The sequence below is a fragment of the Rhipicephalus microplus genome, chromosome 2 (genome assembly GCF_043290135.1).
Source record: "Rhipicephalus microplus isolate Deutch F79 chromosome 2, USDA_Rmic, whole genome shotgun sequence".
Classification (NCBI taxonomy): Eukaryota; Metazoa; Arthropoda; class Arachnida; order Ixodida; family Ixodidae; genus Rhipicephalus; species Rhipicephalus microplus.
This window is the reverse complement of record NC_134701.1, coordinates 155,465,975-155,487,409: the sequence shown is the minus strand read 5'-3', so window position 1 is coordinate 155,487,409 and position 21,435 is coordinate 155,465,975. Positions and strand designations below refer to the sequence as shown.

The following is a 21,435-nucleotide window of genomic DNA, read 5'->3' as shown; positions in this document are numbered from 1 at the left end:
TCCTGCTGCTCTTGCGGTGGTTTCGTTCACACGACATGTTGCAAAACTGTTATTGTATTGCATGATTGCATGGCGAACACAAGCGACAGAACCTAACATGAAAATCATGACATGCCTGTCATGTAATAGCATGATTACATGTCATGCTCATGATGCGCTCGCGGCCGTTTCGCTAGCTTCACCTATACCAAATTTGGTATTAAGGTACGTGAATGGAAGACGAACGTATGATACTGGTGCAAACATGATAAACATGAGATGCGTGGCATGTAACAACATGAATACATGCTGCTCTCATGATCCACTCGCATCCGTTTCGCTAGATTTACATGTACCAAACTCGGTATTACGCAACGCGAACGGACGACATAGGTAAATGACACATCCAAGCATGATAATCATGAAATGCGGGTCATGTAACAACATGACTACATGCCACACTCATGATGCGCTCGTGGTCATTTCGCTAGCTTCACATATGCCAAATTTGGTATTAGGTGACGCCAATGGATGACGAAGGTATGTGACTGGTGCAAACGTAATAGTCATGAGATGCATGTCATGTGAGAAGATGACTACATGCTACAGTCATGGCCCCAATACATTTCGACGCGGCGCGGTGCGCGTGCTCGCCGGCGTTCATTTCGTCGCGTCACGCCAGCATTGTCACTGAGGACACCGGTCCTGTGGCACCGGTCCTGCCATATACTCATAGGCATGCGCCGCGCTGCGTTGCTTTGACGCACGTGCGTTACAGCGCGTCCGGCGTCCCTCCGACATGAAAAGAGGGAGACGCATAGTTGTCTGGGTGACGCATCGGTGCGAAATGCAGCATGTGGCATTTCGCGCCGGTTGCCATCGGGCCGCGTCGACGAACGCTGGTCGCGCCTGGTGTCAGACTATAGAGTGCTCACGTTTTGCTAACGTGGCGTCACTGTGCGCAGCGTGCGCGCGCGTCACCGCTACATAAGAGTATGTTGGGCCCTACATGATGCGCTCGCAGCCGTTTTTCTGGCTCCACATATACCAAATTTTGTGTTACGTGACGTCAGTGGATGACGAAATATATGACTTGTGGAAACATGATAATTCTTACACGTGTGTCATGTAGGCACAGGTATATATATATATATATATATATATATATATATATATATATATATATATATATATATATATATATATATATATATATATATATATATATATATATATATATATATATATATATATATATATATATATATATATATATATATATACATACATACATACATACATACATACATACCTGTATACCCCTAGATATAGATATTTTGAATTCCAGGGTGCGAACATGCCAGTGACGAGAGTCCTTTTAGTGTAGTAGGACATATGAGGCCCCTGTTCGAAAAAGCGGTTGGTAGAGATCGGGGTTTTAGATGGTTTATGGCGATGCTTTTGATGCCATCAGTTGCCAACATAGGTGGCCTTGCTGTCGATACTCTGAGCTGCCTTATCCCTTCTCAGATATTGGCAGCTGAAGGGAGGTATGAATGCCGTCAGTTGCCACCATAGGTGGCTTTGCTGTCGATACTCCGAGCTGCCCCCTTCTCAGATATTGGCAGCTGAAGGGACATATGAATGCCGTCAGTTGCCACCATAGGAGGCTTTGCTGTCGACACTCCAAGTTGCCTTATCCCTTCTCAGATATTGGCAGCTGAAGGGACATATGAATGCCGTCAGTTGCCACCATAGGAGGCTTTGCTGTCGACACTCCAAGTTGCCTTATCCCTTCTCAGATATTGGCAGCTGAAGGGAGATATGGAGGACTTATTTGAGAGGGATATGTGGTACCGAGACAGGAGGATGGAGCGAACGAACCCGAAATCTGAGGCTTTGGTTTTACTAGTGATTCTCCAGACTCTGCTGACCTCCTGTGTTTTGGGACCAATTATGGTTGGTGCTGAATCTCGGTGTTGTGTCTTCCCTCTCTTGTGTTTAAAAAAAAGGTGGACTTTATTTCTCTCGGCGTTTTTGTCCTTTTTCCGATAGGTCCCTCTTATTTTCTTTTTCCCTGATTTCTGTTTTTATTCTTTTTTATCCTTTTTTCTGATAGAATCGCACTCTGCAATTCATTTTTTTGTTATTGATTGTTTTTTAGTTTTCTCTCTATTTTTCCCATTCGCCTAATTTAGTTTATATCTTTTAATTTACATTTTACTATTTATGATGTCCACCATCTCCTCCAGAACCGCCACGGCCTGTACATTATCAATGAGTTCATACTTTTTTGTGGGGTTTTTACACAACTTTTACAACATTTTTCTGTTTTTCTGTTAATTTACATTCCTTAAAATAATGATCCAGATCTATTTCTTCCATATTACAGGGCCAGAGCCTATTTCTTATAATACCGAACCCGAGCAAGTAATGAGAGAACCTTCTATGTTCTGTTAAAATTTGTGATATTTGATAGTTTGCGATGAACAGATTTTGAATCTGGTTAACATGCTGTATCCAATTATGTATGTAACTTTGTCTATAGATTATATCCTGTGCCCCCAGTTGTTCCCCTTTCTATATAAATTTTTCTGTAAATATTTTTTGATAAATTTTTTTGAGATTTGGATATTTACTCCTTCTTCATATCTTATTGCCATTTTTGCCAATTCGTCTGCTGCCTTATTGTCAATGTTTGCACTATGTCCTTTTACATTAGTTAGAATGATTTGTTTAGTTGATTGATTAGTTTAGTTGAATGATTAGTTAGAATGATAGTTAGAATGATTTGAATGAAGTTAGAATGATTGTGAATTGTTTAGTGTTGCTTTGTACAGTAATTGTTTGATTTTAAATATATAGTGGTTAAGATTTTCTTAGTTGTTTATGTTCTTGAGCACCGACAACTGTCTGTCAACAAAAGATAGGTGCTTTGATTTTGTTTTAAAGTGATGTACTCTACTGCCTTTGCTATTGCTATTGCTTCCGCCTTGAAGTTGTTGCTATGATTTGGTAATGCGAATTGTTTAGTATCTACTTTTTTCCTCCTTCATAACTAAAAAAGCAGCACCCACTCCAGCTTCATTGCATGAACCATCTGTATAAAGTTTATACTCTGTTATTTGGTTCAACACTTTATCGAACTTAAAACTTAGTCTTTTTGAAGGATGAATTTTCCACTTGTCAATGTTTTTAGAAATAGAGTCTGCGTCAAATATTATATCGTTCGAGATAAATTGTTTTCTATTATTCATGATATTATAAATTTCTATTTTTTTCTCTATTCTTAGCTGTACCGGAGGTACATCGGCTAACACGTTCAATGCATTGTTCGAAACTGTTTTATGGGCTTTAGTTATTGAGAGTAATGATTTCCGTTGTATTGATTTTATGTTTTAGTTACCGTAGTTATGTTTTATACCATATTGGGGCTGCATAAGTTATTATTTTTTCCGTTCCTTTTGTATATATTTCTCTAAGTTGTTTATTTCGGATACCTGTATTCTTACCAGTGAATTTATTTAAATTGATGGTTAAGTCAATTATTTTCTCTTTAATATAAGGAAACTTTTTTATCCACTATTACTCCTAATATTTTCATTTGTTGTACCATTTTTATTTTGTCCTCTGCTAATTTAAGTATTGGTGGGCTTTTTGAATATTTTTCTTTGACAACCATTAATTCTGTTTTCACTGCATCAAATTCAATCTTTTTTCTTGCCCCCATTTGTGTAATAAATATACTTAGTGTTTGGTTAGCTTTATCTTGTAAGTTTCTTTTTGAGGTTCCTTCAATTATTAATGTTATGTCATCGGCGAATGCTTGCACGAATGTTTTTCTGGATATATTTTCCTAAGTACTTCAGTTATCATTATGGTCCATAGTAATGGGCTTAATGGGAATCCTTGTGGACATCCTTTTTTTATTTGATACAGTATTTCAGTATCTTCATTTCTGTATACAATTTTCAGATTTGTCATATTGCATCGGTTATTTTATTAATTTTTTGGACAATTGTTTGCTTCTAAGTACCTGATTATTTCTTTTTTGTCAATGGTATTGAATGCGTTTTTGATATCCATGGATATAATTAGAGCTACTTCTTTATCTAGAATAGTTTGATCTACTTTTTTCTTTATGTTCTCCAACGCGTGTGTAGTTGAATTGCCATATTTAAACCCATATTGATTTTTAAGTAGTAGTAATTTTTGTGTAAAAAGTAATACAACCGATCTTTCAGTAAGCTTTCCTGTATTTTTTCAAACATTGAATTTATTGCAATTGATCTAAAGTCTGAGGGAATATTTTGATCTTGCTTTATCGGGATTAAAATTATTTTTGATATTTTCCACTCTTTAGCAAAACATCCAAATTTCAAACAACTGTTAAAAATGTTTACAAAGGGCGTATTTTTCGTTTGATTAATTATTTGAATGAATTCTGTTGTTAAGTTTTCTGGTCCTGGAGGAATGCCTTTTTTTAGATATCTAATGATTGTTTGTACTTCCTGGTGGGTAAATTCCTTGTCATCTTCTAAGTAATTGTTTATTTCCAACTTTCCTAATTTTGATTCGTTCACTTAATTCTCTTCTGCACTTTCGTAAAGTTCACTTATGATGTTTTCTACAGTTACTGATAGAGACTTTGTTGATGTAACATCTTATTTTATCCCACTATTTATGATAACTGCTTTTCTGATTTCATTCCTAGCTAGTTTTTATCCCAAATTAAAGGAATTTTTTGTTACTTTTGCAAGGAAGGTATCCCAATCTTCCTTTTTCGCCTGTGCGATGTTATCTACATGTAATTTATGTTCTTCGTAATATTGTTCTTTTAAATTTACTCTTATTTCCCCTCTCTGCTTCTTTTGAACCGTCTTTCAATCGCTCCAACTTTTCTTCCTTTGGATTTAGAATTCCGAATTACACCAGCTCTTCTCCTGTTTCTTATCTTTTGTAATACGTTTTTCATATTTTATGTAAATTTTCAAGAGTCTGATAAAATATTTGTACTAGGTTTTCTATGTCCTGTGCACTATGAAGATTTCGTGACTCTAGTTCCCAATTGATATTTAGTAAATCTGTCACTGCTTTCTGTTTTCCTCTTTTAGTTATTTTGAACGGTTGTGATTTGGACTATTCAAATATTTCTATTTTAATTAATTTATTTATTTTTATATGTGGTACCTCAAGGGTCCCGAGGGACATTACATGAGGGGTGGGTAGCACAAGTGAAGAGAACACGATAAACAATATAACAATAAACATCAATAAAACTTAAGTACAAAATGCAGATACCAATGGCGGCAATAAAAATAAGACAATCCATTTCACAAAGGCAAGTCCAAAGGCATCAATTGCGGGAATGCGACAGCCATGAAAGCGCTTTGCACGTTAGTTGTGTCACTGGAATTTAGACATTCTCGCAGTTCGTGATCACTATATGACGGTTCGTTTAACACTTTCCACGTCTTAATTTCCCTAGTTAGGTTGTCTGAACTGATGGATAAATCAATCCAACTTTTGCCCCTTGAGTTTTCAAATGTAGGTTCACTTTTATTATCGTTTGAAATGATTTAGTTATTTTTTATTATAAACTCTATTACTAATTTACCTCTATCATCTAATTTGTCTCATCCCCAGCTATGGCTTTTCGCATTAAAATCTCCTGCTATTAGTACATTTTGTATACTTATTCGCCGAATCAACAGATAGATCTTTCGCATTGTACTCACATATTGCTTTGATGAGCTTCGCACTTTTCTTAAGCGAGAATGGACAGGACAGATTGGACAGCTTGCCAGGTCCTTGATTTTCAGGAAAGCGCGCTTCAAGGCCAACGAAAGAGGGGGGCCTATGGACGTTCGCTTGCAACGTTACTAGTAACGTTGTTCGCTTGCGGACGGCTCACTTGCACTACCCATTTATGGCCAGCATGTCGATGGGGGGCGCTGATGGCGGCGTTTTTCACAGTGCCACCTGGGTAGAGTCTGACGTCTATGCAGCCCGCTTATGCGACCAAAAACCACTTGCCTTTCCACTGTCACACGAAACACATTTGCTCATTGCCAAAAAACTAAAATACGGTGCTTTTAAGCCATCAGCCTGCTTCTTAGCCAAGCCAATCCGACCAATGTTCACAGATTTGACGCTCAATCCTCTCGATTGAGGGCAGACGACCGTCAAATAGAAGGATCGATATAGTGGTGACACATTTCAATTCGTCCCGCGAGTAGATCGAGAAGAGCGGATCAAGCGAGGACGGCAAGTTTCAATGACGCGCACGTCACGTGATGCGCCGTCTGCTGCGAAAGTTGCTATTCCATTGCCTCGTGTGAATCCACCTTTATTTGCAAATGTGTCTTCGTATTGCGTGGCCAGATTATTTTTTTCTCGACTGTTGTGTATTACGCGTTATTTCGTAGGCGTGTTGCACCAATCGCCTCGCGTCCTGTCATTCACGTACATCGCTGTCCCCGTGAACCATATCCCGTTTGCATTCAACAGGCGAGCCATCGAGCCACGTGTACGGCGCCCTGGTGGACGGCGTGTTCCACGGTGCCATCCAGTCGAGGTCGGGTCGCTACTACGTGGAGAACGCGCGACGGTTCTTCTCGGGACCCAAGGCTTTCCACTCGGTGCTCTACGACGCCAGGGACGCGCGCTTTCCGGACACCGGCACGCCCGGCGGCTGGTGCGGAGTGCGCGGAGAAACAGAACGCTGGATGGACTCGGTGATGAAGAGCCGCGCTAATCTCGCCGCCACTGCCGCGGCGCAACGTGCCACTCTACCTAAGGTAGTCATGCGCATAGACCGTGCCTGATGACTTGTATCACCAAACCGTAGGGGCCTGGAACTCCTGCTTTCTTTTGTGCCCTCGTTTCGTTTCTTCTATTCGGCAGCCGGTGTGCAGAAGAACGTGAGAACTCGAGCTCTGTACGGCCTGCTGTAGGGCTTGACGTAGATGTGAAAACGCATTCACTTCGGACGTCATAAGGAACAGCTGCAGATGCGCTTGCGCCGTATGAACATTGTGATATCAAGACGATGCAGTAGTACTGTCACCACTCAACTATTTTTGTAAGTGGCCCCGCCGCGGTGGTCTAGTGGCTAAGGTACTCGGCTACTGACCCGCAGGTCGCTGGTTCGCATCCTGGCTGTGGCGGCTGCATTTCCGATGGAGGCGGAAATGTTGTAGGCCCGTGTGCTCAGATTTGGGTGCACGTTAAAGAACCCCAGGTGGTCGAAATTTCCGGAGCCCTCCACTACGGCGTCTCTCATAATCATATGGTGGTTTTGGGACGTTAAATCCCACATATCAATCAAATTTTCGTAAGTGGGATCTCGCACCGGAATATTCAACAAAAACAATTTACAACGGTGACGAACGAGGTACGCATATATTGCATGAATGTGGTTCTGAAACAGACAGTCATAAGGCTCCCCTGAATATGGAGTTGTGTAACGATCAACAGTCGGCGAACTGAGGCTTACTTGTTTGTGGGCTGTTGCTGAAGCCACCAAAATGTTCCCGCCTATAAATTCGCTGATGCTTCCCGTGTTCAGCCACAGCTCATCTTCTTGACCAGGCTGACGCCTAGGTCTTTTCTTGGTAGTAGATAGCTTAGCGGGACAAGTTTGGGATCATTGAAGAGCAAGTCTGACGCACAGGCGCTGTATGACCAAGGTATGGCACAGCTGCGGCTTCCTTTATGGGAAGCCGACAGTCGTACACACTGTTTGAAAAGGCGACCTCTGGCACACAACCTAATGTTTAACCTGCACTTCAGGTTATCACTGCATGTTTTGATGTCTACGAATAAGTTCCGTCGGCCACCTTGCATTCCGAAACGGGAAACTGTATGCGGTGACTTCACTGACTACCGCGTTGGGAAACTGAGTTGGAAATTGCAGGTTCAAGCCCTGCTTAACATGTGGCTGGAAGCGCAATTTATTATTGATTTTGGATCTTACAGCCGGTGATAATATTGGTGCAATTTAGTCTAACAAGATAAGAAGCCCTAGTGCAACGCAAATGTAGACAACCATTGTGCTACCCTTCTGCAATGCGAGCACAAGCTAACCTGTGTCTTTTTCCCGGTTAGTCCAGTTTGCTCATAACTAGCAAAATATTACTCCTTCCAGGTCCGTCACCGTCGGGACACAGTCCAGCGCTGGACGGCGAGTCCAAAACGCGAACGGCAGGCATCTTCCAAGAACCGCGGCAAAACCACGCTGCCTGACGCACGCTTTGACGTGGAGGGGACGGGCAACGCGTCGGGGCGCATATTGCCCGTCTACTCTCGGCGCGTGTGCAACTTGAAGGTGTCCGTGGACCACCTGCTGTACGAGCACATCTACAGAGGGGAGCAGAATCCATCGCGCACGCGCGCCCGCATCACGGCGCTGATCGCGTCACACGTGAACCGCGCCAGCGCCGTCTATCGGCGCACCAGCTTTGGAGGCATCCAGGACATCAGCTTCATCGTCCAGAAGATCAGGGTCAGTTCGAATGAAGGAGAGCGTGGGGTAACTGAATGGGCCTGATATGATCGGCAGAAGGTGGGGCTCACTCACTCACTCACTCACTCACTCACTCACTCACTCACTCACTCACTCACTCGCTCACTCACTCACTCACTAACTCACTCACTCAAGAAATATATTTGTTGCTTAAGGCTCAATCGCACTCAGAATCCCCACCCAACCTTTTTATCAGACTCACCCAAATTCAGATTCACCAAGCTTTTCCTCAGCCGGACTCAGACTCGGTAAATTCTTTCTCAATAAGGCACATTCTGACCCAGGGTCACCAATATAGCAATCAGAAAAACTTCTTTAGACTCAAACTAACGGCCATATTTGAGCCTTAGTGAGTTTTAATTTGCCGACTGATGAGAAAGATTGCCGAACTCTTCGTAAGCGCGCGTTGTGCCTTGAAAGTTTGAAGTCGGTTGTATTCCTTCGGACCTTGAACACCTATGCGAATACCCCCCCCCCCCCCTTTTTTTTTTTTGCGATGGAAATGATATGACTACCTTAGGTCCAATTTCGCCGTCGCTGTCAGCATAGCCTTGAAGTTCCGGGTAATGTTCCTAGGGCGACAAATCGCCTCGCACGTGGTATGCTCTACGGGCTTGTTAAAACGTGTGAACTGAGCTGCCAACGAAGGTGGCTCAAGCGGATAAGAAACGAGCTAACCGTCTTTCATTACGTGTAAGCCACATGGGTAGTACTGGAGGGTGGGCTGCGTGGCTCCGACAGGAATCGTTGAGTTCGGCAGCGGGCTCATACTTTTGTACGTGCTGTGTTCTAACCTCTCTGTCTACGTTGAAGCGATAGACAAGGCTGTCACCTTACTCGACGCAGCAGTCGCATTTCCTTACATCAGCGTAACGTAGCAACATGATTGTCGAATTATTAACAAGATGGCTGCTAGCATTATGCGATTTAACATCGCAGTTTGTTGCTAAAGCGTTAATTGCTTCACTCATCCCTTAATTGATTGCTGCGCTCATTGAAGGGGCTCTGCAACACTTGTTGAGCAAGGTAAGAAAACGCTGAATCGGTAGTAGAGGCTCCCGAGAACGAGTGGGCCAAATATTATAGCGCAGGACATGACCTGGAATTCACAATAAATTATTGAAGTCACCTAAAAATAATTTCTTTTTTCCCGACAAAAGAAGGAAAAATAAAAAAAAAACACTCGTAAACTGCCTTCTATCAGCCACTGGCTGATGTGAAGATGGCGCGCTCGCTCATTACAGAGATTACAGCGGGAAGCTGCGACTTGTACACGCTTGCGCGCTCAATCAAAATAAAGAAGCCGCGCATTCAAAAAAGAAAAAAAAAGCGCTCAAGGTCACCATAGCCACAAGGCCCACGTGACGTGTTTCGTTTGCCCATGCCATCCCTCCCTGCTTTTCTTTCAGTGCTTTCGTCAGTTCGAGAAAGGGGAGAATGCGATAGCAGCGTGCGACAAATCTTTGTAACTCCGCTCGTACTGTACAGATTCTTAAGACTTTTGCAGCAGTGAAATCGTGAGGCAATTAGGCTCTGTTGGTGTACCCATTCATGGTTACTTGGAAAAGTGTTTCAGGGCCCCTATGAGTGCGAAGCCCTTGAAGCTTAATAATGTAAAACGTTGGGTGTCTGCTTCTAACGCACCGCTTTTTATCAACCGCGCAGCCGCCAGCCGCACCGCGTTTGCCGAACACGTAAGCCGTTGATGCGAGTTACGAAAGGCACACGCTTGTACCGGGGATGCGACAGCCGTGAAAGCACTTTGCACGTTAGTTGTGTCACTGGAATTTAGACATTCTCGCATGGTCAGTGACAGGTTGCGTTTCGACTTTGCTTTGTCTACGTCGAGGAGAGGCAGCACGAGCCAAGTGGACCACGTGAAGTTCCTAAGGTCAACCAGCTTCGTTGTTTCATAAGTTTCACACCATTACTGCAAAACTTGGCCCCCTTTCTTTGCTTTGAGGCGAAGGTTTCGTTGCAACGCTCATTTTGTTAGGCCTTTCATCCCTGCACGCGTGTATGTTGACAGCGGCGCTTCCAATAGATGTTAATGAACGCACAACTGTATACCTCAAACTTGATCGCGTTTCCGTTGTCCTCGTATACCACTAAACAACGCTAATCTGCTTATGAACTAGAAATGAGAGGGGACAACAAACTTCGCTCTTGCGCAGATCAACGACAGCCGTAGCTGTGCCGAGGGCGTCAAAAAGGGCAACCCGTTCTGCTCCGATGGAATAGACGCGGCCTACTTGCTTCACCTCACCTCGAAGGAGAACAATGACGACTTCTGTTTGGCCTACACCTGGACTTTCCGAGACTTCGCTGACGGAATCCTGGGACTCGCTTGGATTGCCAGATCGCAACGTGAGCTGCATTATGCATTATGGCAGCCCTAAAGTATACGTATACCTTTCAACAGTGTAGTGCACCATGACTTAAACTTGGAGGACGCTTCGCCTTCAGGAGTACAGACCGCGATACCGTAATTGGGCCAAGCGCGCATCGCTTTCAACTTAGTCGCAAGGAAAGGGGCGCTCATACGCCTAACATTAGCCAGTTTTGCAACCATACCATACCAGTTTTGCAACATGCCACGTGAACGAAACCACCGCAAGAGCTGCAGGACCATGAAATGTAAATCATGATATTCATGACATAAATATCATTATTTTCATGTTATGACAAATCAAATATGTTTTTCATACAGTCATGTTATGCCATACCAAGTTTGGTATCGATACCATTATCGAAACGGCCAGGAAAGCTAAAAGTCGTAGGCGTCAAGGTAGATAGATAGATAGATAGCTAGATTAGATAGATAGATAGATAGATAGATAGATAGATAGATAGATAGATAGATAGATAGATAGATACGCTCGAAGTCGCTGAAGTTCGCTAAGAAATGCTTCGCCATTAACAACTTCGCGGCCCATTTTTAAACTATACTTCCCACGCACGATTGGAAGATTTGGCTGTGTTGTTCATGGTATGTCAGCTTTTCGTAAGGCTTATTAGTATTTTTAATCAAGCACGAGATGTGGTTTGAAACTTCTTTGTTAGTGAATCATGAGTCGTCGAAAGTGCCTTTTTATGTACTTGTTTGAACGCAATGAGACTTATTATGCGCATTCGAATTTTTATGCAGATTGCAATAGTCTCAGTAGATTTTATAGCATTCGATAGGATTAGATTTTAATAGTTTTAGATAAAAAAGAATCCAGTTCTACCAAGTTCTAATTGCGTACTTTCGCGAAGATTTTTGTCAATATCATTTTGTCAAACACGAAAACAATGTGTGGCCAGAATAGCACAAAACTGCTCTAGCCGGCGATTCTATTTATTTTTTTATATTGTAGTACATTAAAGTGTAATTCACGATAATCATAAACTGTACTTATATAAAGAGGTTTACTCATATTTAGATCTACCTATATTGCATTGGAGGTTCCTTGAAAAGAATCCTATGAGGATCACTGGCCGCACCATCCTTCTGGCTATTTTGCGACATACATTGTTTTTGTGCTTTACAGAGCAAAGTTGCCAAATAGCATCGTAAAAAGTATGCTTTCACAAACTGGATATGCTTTGTTGTATTGAAGCTAATAAAAATCTATTTTAAGATATGGAATCCGCAGAAAAAAACTGAATAAATATAGTAAATTTTATTCAGTTAACCCAACTATAAAATACCATTTTCTTTAAAAACCGGCGTCCTTAGAAAAGAGGCTATTACACTGCAATATTCTGATAGTGTACTGTAAACCCACGTTTTTAAATATAAATTGTGACACTGCAATAATGTGAGAGTGTACCTCATGGCATCGCCAGAGTTTGACGCAGCGCTGTTAAACCGCATGGTTCGCAGTGGGTCAAGGTGGCATCTGCGAGAAGAACCGACCGTCCGTGGACCAGGATCCCGGCACGACCGAGTTCCGCCAGTTCTACCTGAGCCTCAACTCGGGCGTCCTAACGTTCCTCAACTACAATAGCCCGGTGTCGCAGGCTGTCTCCGAACTCACCTTCTGTCACGAGATCGGACACAACTTCGGGTCACCCGTGAGCGCACAAGAGCTTGATTTTACTGTTTCGGTCACTGCACGCCGAGGTGCTGCCACGGATGACCACAAAACGAGGATGAACTATATGAATTTGACAGAGAACGAAACTAAGCAAGGCGTAGGAGACGCATTTGACTGTTTTTAATTAAAGTGCGGGTACGTAATTGTAGATTATTTAACTGTAGGATCTAAGGTACGTGAAAACAAAAGTGGACGAAAGAACGGACTTGTTCATGAATGGAAGCCGTAGCCAAAGCCTCCGGTGTGCATGCGGTGCGCCAACAGTATATTTCCGCAATGGCGTCTATTTCTCGACAAACAAGGAAGCAGGGCCCTCAGATTCCCATATTGTTGATGCATGATAATTGTTTACATAAATGAGATTCTTCACTAGTTCGGCTTAGCCAGCAGTTAGAAAAGGTCAGCCAATATCATACGGCAGTTAAGCCGCGCCGGCCAACGCTATCGTCAACATTTTTCATGATTTAACCAACACGAACCACTGCTAACACTGGTAGCATGTGCGTCGATTCGGGGGATGAGTTTTCTCATAAATCGCACCATAGCGTCAGGTATCTTGTGTATGTTAGCCTTGTCTTAAACAATACCGGTGCTCTCCCGAACTCTCCATGCTTAATCGTATATATATTTGCGACATTCTTGTTTTTCAAAACTGAATTATCTGCAGCATGACTCGCCACCTGGTGTCAGCTGCTTCGGTGCGTGCGCCCCTTGCGGCGTTCGCGGCAACTACCTCATGTTCCCTACGGCGACCAAGGGCTCCGAGTTCAACAACGACAAGTTCTCGCCCTGCAGCATACGAAATATTACCGACGTCCTCAAACCGATGTTCGAAGGTCGAAGCAACCGCGAGAACTGCTTCCAGGGTGAGCTCGTGCGAATGATTATTGCGCAACTTCAGCTACTGTCAATTGTGAAGACGCTGACTGTATGGAATTGCATCTTCTGAAAGCACGCCTCACCTCCCATTCATTGTCTTTCTCCGTTCCTGGTGCGGTTAAAGCATGTTGAAGTTAAGTGATAAAGCACAGTAAAGCAATAGAGTATAAATGCAATTACAGTTTAATTAGAGTGAGTTGAGGTACCGTGAGAAACCTGGAATTAGCTCTGACTCTGCTTCGCGAAACTACGCTCTTTGCATTGACTGAGGCTTCCCCTCAGCTCTGCCGAGGCCATTTGTGTTTTCGACAGTAAAGCCACGCGCAATGCCTTTTTCTTGGTCGATTACGGCCAGGAAAATTCCGTATCTCTTACCAAACACGCCTCACATAAAGAAATGAATTTAGCTGCTTAGTGGAATGTGCTTTATTATTACAAGTCCAGGTAATGTTTCTACTCGAGTAATTCAGCTCAATGACTACCATTGTTTTGTTTGATTCATGTATACAGTGTATCATAAATATTAACAATAAAACAATTTTATGTAAGTGTAGCAAATATAATAAAAGCGGGGGCTCCTCTTCTAAAGATTCCATGCTTGTTTTTTGTACATTGGCACGCAGTGGACAGCGGCCCCATCTGCGGCAACGATATCGTGGAAGAGAACGAAGACTGCGACTGTGGCTTCTTCGCCAACGACTGCCAGGAGAACTGCTGTTACCCACGCCACAACGCGCTCGGTGCACCCGGATGCACGTTGCGCAAGGGCAAGGACTGCAGGTTCCCATCCCGTTCACATTCAAGACCACTTACAGCCGTGAGCATGCTCTACAAGAACGCTCCAAAGCGTGTCCTGAAACAGTTTGATGAATGCCAGTGCCGCGAAGTTTTCGGTTCTACTAACGAGATGTTGCCCGTGCCAACATACTATCCAAGCATAACGAAGTGTAATCACGGCAACAGCACACAGCGCTTTGCGGCTGGCATCAGGCAACCTAGTCGAGGTCACGCGTTGGAGCGTTCGTGTTAAGCTTGCTGACGACTGTACCGTGCTCTCGGCAGCTGAAAAGTCTTCTTCGAAACACGCGACGGTTGGCGGTGTGAGTGATGGTGAGGGCGTTTGTGACTCGTGGTGACTCTGTTCGGGGCACAGTCGGCAGTGATCGTTGCATCCGGTCGAAACACGTGCTTCGAGCATCGCGTTCCAATCGTCGAGGGCTGTATACTCTTTCGCCTGGTAAAACGTAACTGTCTGCGGTATTTGTAATGATGCAGCACATTTGCGAAGGCGCCGGTAAAGCCAGGGTAGTGTTCGAGACTGTACATTTGGTATCGTCAAATCAACTCTTACAATTGAACTTCACAACCAATTCATTAAATCCACTGCAGATATGCCCGCAAGCTCTTATTGCCTATCTGGTGGTTATAGGGACCCGACAGTGAACCAGTGGGTGCAACGAAGCTCTCTGGGCCGCCTCACCATTGTTGGTACCGACCGCCAGGGATACTAAGAAAATGGAACGCTCGCTGAACACAGTGACACGCTGAAGTGTCAGTGCCCTTTTTGGCCCGTTTCCAAAGTACGCTTCCTGGGCGCTTACATAATCGGCCGTGACCCACTTGCTCACAACTAAAGAAGAAAATGATTCTACGTGCAAGTCCGATTTTGCTGCGTCTACTCGCTAGGCTACGCATGGGAAAACTCGGTTTTGCGGCACCTAGCCGCTAGGCTCTGTGTGCTGGCGCTACCATCAGATCTCGTAAACTGCATTGTCGGGTGCCTATATTGTAATGAGGGGGAGAGACTCAGAGGAGTAGACGCAGATATATCTGCACAGCTAGTTAAGCAAGCAGCGCCAGCGATACAGATTAGCTCGCGCCAGTCTGTACTTTGTCCTCTTCATCTTGATGTCACTGGTATGTAGCAATATATATTAAAGATTTAACCATTCACATATTTCGAATTTGTTCAATGCACCGGTTCTTTCTCTTTAACTCTTCTGTTTCTATTTAAATGCGTGTATGTTGTGTAACCTGTATTTGACTCATATTTGCATCTATGTTTTCATTGCGCATTGTTGCACAGCTTCCTGTAATCAGTTGCTGTTTGTATGTATCGCTATTTATGTTGTCATTGTGTTACTTTGTGAACTATTGTAATTGATTTTCTTTTGATATTGTTATTGCTGCTGTAACCACCTTTCCTTCTCTTGATCTCATTTTGAAATCAACAGTCAATAAATATCAATAAACGAACAACTATAAATATAATAAATAAATAAATAAATAAATAAATAAATAAATAAATAAATAAATAAATAAATATGGGCCATAACGCTATTATCTCGAGAGAGCAGCATAATGTATGTTTTAGTGTTGGTTCAGACTCTTGGATTGAGATAACTGCTTGCGGATACTGGTTCTTGACAACAGGGGAATCGATACGCGATTGTTTCGGTACTCTGCTGCATACGCAGCTGGACAGGCAATGTTTGTGAGTTAGAAGGTTAACCTACTTTTGGGAAGGGCTATACATCAATAAGCCACATAACAAGTGCTCCTAAATGTGGCCTAATGTTCTTTGCACGCTTCTATTGACCTGCTGAACTAATCCCGATGTTCTTGGACCCGAAAAAGGGTGCAAATGTGAAATAGTGTGTGACGTGGCGGTCACACATTGTGCTTTCGATCTCGGTCGCAGTCCGTCGGCCGGCCCGTGCTGCAGCATTGAATGCCGGCTGCACGACTCCAGCGTGATGTGCAGCAAAGGCAGTCTGTGCCGGAATGTGTCGTACTGCGAGTATCCTTTTGTGTGCTGGCTGCGGCTTGCATTCTGTAACAGAAAGTGAAGCCACTAGTTCAATAGTTCAACGTCAAGGCTATAGGGACAGCGGAACTCTAGAACTGTGCAATTAGAGTTTCGTCACGTTAGAGAAAGTTTGACTTATCAAATTCAGCGAGATCATAATTATTGAAATCTCTTCATGTGTGTGTTGAAAAAATGCTAGTGTCGTAAAAAAAAAAACTTATAGCTGCAACTTCGCTACTTTAGTGCTACTTTTGTCACACGTATGCTGCGTATATAGTATTGTGCTGTTTCATAGATACGCTTTTATGCGTAAAATATATATGCTTCTCTTTCACGTTTGATTGACTTAATCCTTGTATATAGTTGCGATGTATTTAGTAGTTGTCTTACCCGAGTTGAAATTTACTACAGTCAAACCGTATAAGACAAACACGAGTAAATAAAATTATCATTCATATCGAACTATTTTCGAACACAACGCTTCAACGTCAATGTACACTGATATAAAATAGGCGCAACACTTCATGTATCGAAGTTCGCGGATAGCGTGAAATACCCCAAGTTGGCTCTCCTTTACAGGACCTTGTATTTTTCAAGCATAATAGGGCTTTTCACCATGTGCCTGTCCGTGTACCGTCTTTCTGTGTCCTTGTCTTTATTTGAGCACATCAATTTACCTTGAAATTGGGCTTTTCCGTGTGGTGCAATTAGGAGTGACTTTTAGGTGTAGGCTAAAACGTAGGTTAGTGAGAAAAAGTTGTGTAGAGTGAGGTAGGGCGATTTTAGCCCTGGCATTGGGTATTTTCCAAATGTTGGTTAGCAACACCTCGTGCATGCGTCTTTTAAACTAGTCGGCGACTTCAACGACCACATTATGAAGCACAGGACGTAGCTTCGCCCCCTCTTCATCCTTTACTTTGTAGAGATGCGTGGATCTTTGCAGCACTCGGGCATCGGCCCGGGTCCAAACCGAAACCTCCGCTCTCCTGTCGCATCCTAAACATTATCTCTCGAACCTGCGGTCAGACAGGGTTCCCCAACGAGCCAATCGAACGTGAGGCTTCACATCACCTCAAGCAGTAGCGCGAACACTTTCAGGACAGACACGGCGTCAGTGAGAAGCGCGCCACAGTCTACAACTCGCGAAGAGACAAGATTCGCTGCAGACGTGACATCACACTCTCTCCCACCTTGACTTTCGCCGGCGCCGGAGGTGAGGCTCCAGCTCAACCACCCTGCGCACCAAATATGTTTGGGAAACCCTCCCCGGAAGTGGCGTTTCCAGGTTCCGGACACTGGCGATGTGTGTACGAGGCAGTGAGATGCTATATTAGCCTAAGAACATTCGCACGACCCGCGCAGCTGGTGGCAGGATTGCCCAAATGCCCCGAATGCCGTAATTGTGACCCGGGGGCGGTTGCACACAAAAACAACCCTCGGTCGCAGCCGACCAAGCGGTCGTAAAGTTAATTCTTTTTTTTTAGGCACACTTAAAGGGTGGGCGAGGATTCCAAACAGCAACATTGAAACCAGGCGGTTGCGCGTCGGGCATCAGCTCTCATCCCAAGCTCGAGGGTGGCTTTGGCGGCTCCTCCCTTCAACGGTGCAACCATAGAGTCGTCTGTCTTTCCCTGCTTGCAGTCTCCTGTTTCCTTTTTTTTCGCGGAGCCGACCCACGTTTTTCGCTTGCGGTAAGGGGTCCGAACGGCAGCTCGGGAAATCGCCCTGCGCTTAGCAGCACTCGCATAAACTTGGCTACCTACAACACTGAAGTCCCCATACGTCACGCTGAGGAACTTACTAACTGCATACGCGGCGTCTTCAATGTCGGGCAAGCACGTAAGAATTCATGTCTGCTCGTTATGCACCTATCACGGCCGTTTTCGCGGGAATGAAAAAAAAATACGCCGAGACTCGTGGAATACTTTAAAGTACTGTTTTGTCAGTTCTACCAAAATTCCATTGTTCGTACGCAAGTTGCTGCCTTGACGAGCGCACGAGAAATTGCTTGTACACGGGAGAGTCCTCGCCCCTCCAACCTATTTATATACGGTGAAACAAGTACACCATCGTTTTCTTGCCGTTTGACGTGAGCCCAGATCGGAATCGCGAAAAAGCACGGATTCAGGTACAAATTACGTGAGCCACTTCAAATAAATCCTTTATACTCACCATACTCGTAGACATCACACTGAAAGCTTACATTGTGCAGGTTCGCGTCCTGATCTGTAGTGCAGACCTCAATGGCGTGAAAGACCGCAGAGAAGCTGACGTTTAATATGTGATTGGACAAGTTATGATTCTGTATACCGACGCTTTATTTAGAGGTTGTATAAGAGACATTTATCTCACGAAGTAGAATGAACGTCTTACGCGCTTGAATGCATACTGATGGGGTCTTCACTTTCTATGTGGTCGACCCGTAAACCTGGCAAAAAAAAAAAAGGGCTCGTACGAAAGAGGGCTCTTTATTCGCTTGCCATGGTCCAGTCTTTAGAGGGTAGGATTTGACGACCTTGAGGAACATCAGTACCCTTAAGCTCATTGAATCGCATCGAATAAGAGCAAGAAAAAAAGAAAAAAAAGGATAGAGATGTCATCAGTGACAAGCATGTTGAGGGCACGCACTGACGTCATCAAGGCTGCCATTTTGTTATACAACCAGGATATTGAAGATTGGGAATTGGATGTCAGAAGGTTTATCCCCAGAAGCCGCTGCATCTGAAATATGATGGCGTATGTTCTTGGAGTCACCATAATGGGCCCCGGAGAGACAGCCTCATAACCAAAAAGATTCATTCCTTCCCCCCTCCCGATATTATCGTGTAGGAGGTGTGTTACCGTCAATAAGTAATGAAAATACACATTTTCTAAAATAGCCATAATATTCACTGAGTTTCCCTCACTTCCTCCGAAATGTTTCCTTACTTCAGACCTGCGTTCGAAGTGTTTTCTTAGAGACATGCATGCACATGTGGGTGATAACACTCAGCGCTATGCGACGTTGAAGAGGACAGTGCTAACAAGAGAACTGAAACAAGCAAACACAGCAATACAACATAATATCAAAAAAATGAGTTCGAAATTATACAATATTAGGTGGGGTTTGTTCAAAAATACACACAAAAACAACAGAAAGCGCAGATAATAAGCTGAGGTAATAATGCGCTTTGGTTATACAATGCTAGCGAGTCTGATTGATGCAATTGTGTAGACATGTTTGACCATAACTAATAATTACAATGTACTGGGGAGGATGGTTTGTGTGTGTGTGTGTGTGTGTGTGTGTGTGCGTGCGTGTGTGTGTGTGTGTGTGTGTGTGTGTGTGTGTGTGTGTGTGTGTGTGTGCGTGCGCTATGCGAATGGATTCGCACTTTATAAGAGTGAAATACAAGGTGAGAAAAATACCGAAGTGTTAGTATCAGTCACTCATCCAACGTAGAATTGCGACATAAATTGTGAAATATGTTCCAACGGTCTGTTATAGGACATAACGCGGGAGTTAACGCTAATCGCTTTCACAATGTTTAGAGTTGTTTTGTGCTGTCTTGGTGTTTTGCTCTCGATGTCACTTCTTTTTAACCAACTATTTGCACGGCGCTCTTGGGATTATTGTGCTCAACTGCTGACACGGAGGCCACGAAATTGAATCCCTGCCACGGCGACCGCATTTTGACATAGCCGGAAGGGAGCTCGTAATAATATGTGGATTCAACGTCCCAAAATTATTATACGATTACGAGAGATGCCTCAGTGGAGGGCTCCGTTAAAATTTTGATCATCTGGTGTTCTTTAACGTGCACTGACATTGTAGAGCTCACGGGCCTACACCATTTCGCCTCCATCGAAATGAGATCGAACGCAAGACCTTCGGGTCACCAGCAGAGCACCGCAGCCGCTGATCCACCATTGCAGACAGTCGGAAATGCCAAAGTCCTGTCTACTTATACTGAGGTGCACGTTAAAAATATCCAGGTGGTCGAAATTTGCGAAGCCCTCTACTAACTACGTCGTCTTTCATCGTGATATTGTAGTTTTGCGGCGTGAAACCCCCAAAAATTGTGTCATTCATCACGCTGCATGCTGCGTGAATCATGTACCACCGCATAGCCCATGAGTCTGTCCTATAAAGAGAGACGGCGTCCTTAACTACCTCGTTCCAATAGCGGTGTCAACGCTACCTGCCCGCCGGGACCACCGAAGCCTGACATGACGCCCTGTAACGAGGGCACTCAGGTGTGCCAGGCCGGCGAGTGTGCGTTGTCCATCTGCACTAAGTACGGGCTCAAGGAGTGCACCCTCGCTGGTCCCGAGTACACGATTGACGAGCTATGCCTGCTCGCCTGCGAGGGACCGTCTGGTGAGGAGCGGTGCATTTAAGTAGGAATGACACCTGATGACCTGAGCATACGAAAAATATGACAGCATCTCCATGAGGTGAATGATGGAGAGTGGAGCGAAGCTGGGTCCGCATGCTGCAGCGGCGCCGCTTCGGCGTCCCATTATCGCAAGGCACTGCGCCGTGTCGCCTGTAGGCAGACAGAAATTAGGTGCCTTCTTCCTTTTCCTCATGAACCACTAACAACAACAACATTATCGTTCGCCGGGATCTTGTCGGCGCCGCCGCTCTGCTTCACGGCACGCTTCTGCCTCGCGCGCTCGCACATCGGGGTTCCGTCTTCGAGCGCGAGCCGCCTCCGCCTTGCGCGCACGCCGCTCTGCAGTCTTGTCCATCCGCCGACCTTCTGAATGCACGTGCGCGCCATAACGGCTTTGGATGGATGGATTGGATGGATCGATATGGCTGTACCCTTTAGGTCGGGCGGGGGCTAACGCCACCAAGCCGTAAAAGTTATTGAACCAAAAACTACATTTATTTTTTTCTCCTTTAAATAGTGAGGTTCAGGACGCGTACTTTACAGTGTAGTGTTTAATTTTCACTCATGCCTTGACTTTAGCCACCTATAAGATAACCTCCTTCTAGTAAATTTTACCCGCTTAAAATCTATTTTGCCCTCCCTGTCCCTAAACCCCAGTGCTTTGAAAACTCTACGCCATCATCCTGAACTATAGGGTGAAGCCCTTTGCCGAACATTATCAAGTGTTCGGCAGTTTCCTTTTCCTCTCCACACGCACTGCATACCATGTCTACCCTTTCG

At 44.2% G+C, this 21,435-nt stretch overlaps 1 protein-coding gene across 1 annotated transcript in view; it reads left to right on the top strand.

Annotated features, from left to right (window-relative positions):
- Nucleotides 1-21,435, top strand: part of LOC119169701 (disintegrin and metalloproteinase domain-containing protein 10) — a 52,956-nt gene that overhangs the window by 15,492 nt on the left and 16,029 nt on the right. The window contains exons 2-9 of the mRNA XM_075885610.1: nt 6,490-6,716; nt 8,129-8,485; nt 10,681-10,873; nt 12,375-12,565; nt 13,256-13,454; nt 14,091-14,247; nt 16,169-16,267; nt 20,443-20,636. Coding sequence (XP_075741725.1) covers nt 6,490-6,716; nt 8,129-8,485; nt 10,681-10,873; nt 12,375-12,565; nt 13,256-13,454; nt 14,091-14,247; nt 16,169-16,267; nt 20,443-20,636 — 1,617 coding nt within the window. The remainder of the gene's footprint in view (nt 1-6,489; nt 6,717-8,128; nt 8,486-10,680; nt 10,874-12,374; nt 12,566-13,255; nt 13,455-14,090; nt 14,248-16,168; nt 16,268-20,442; nt 20,637-21,435) is intronic.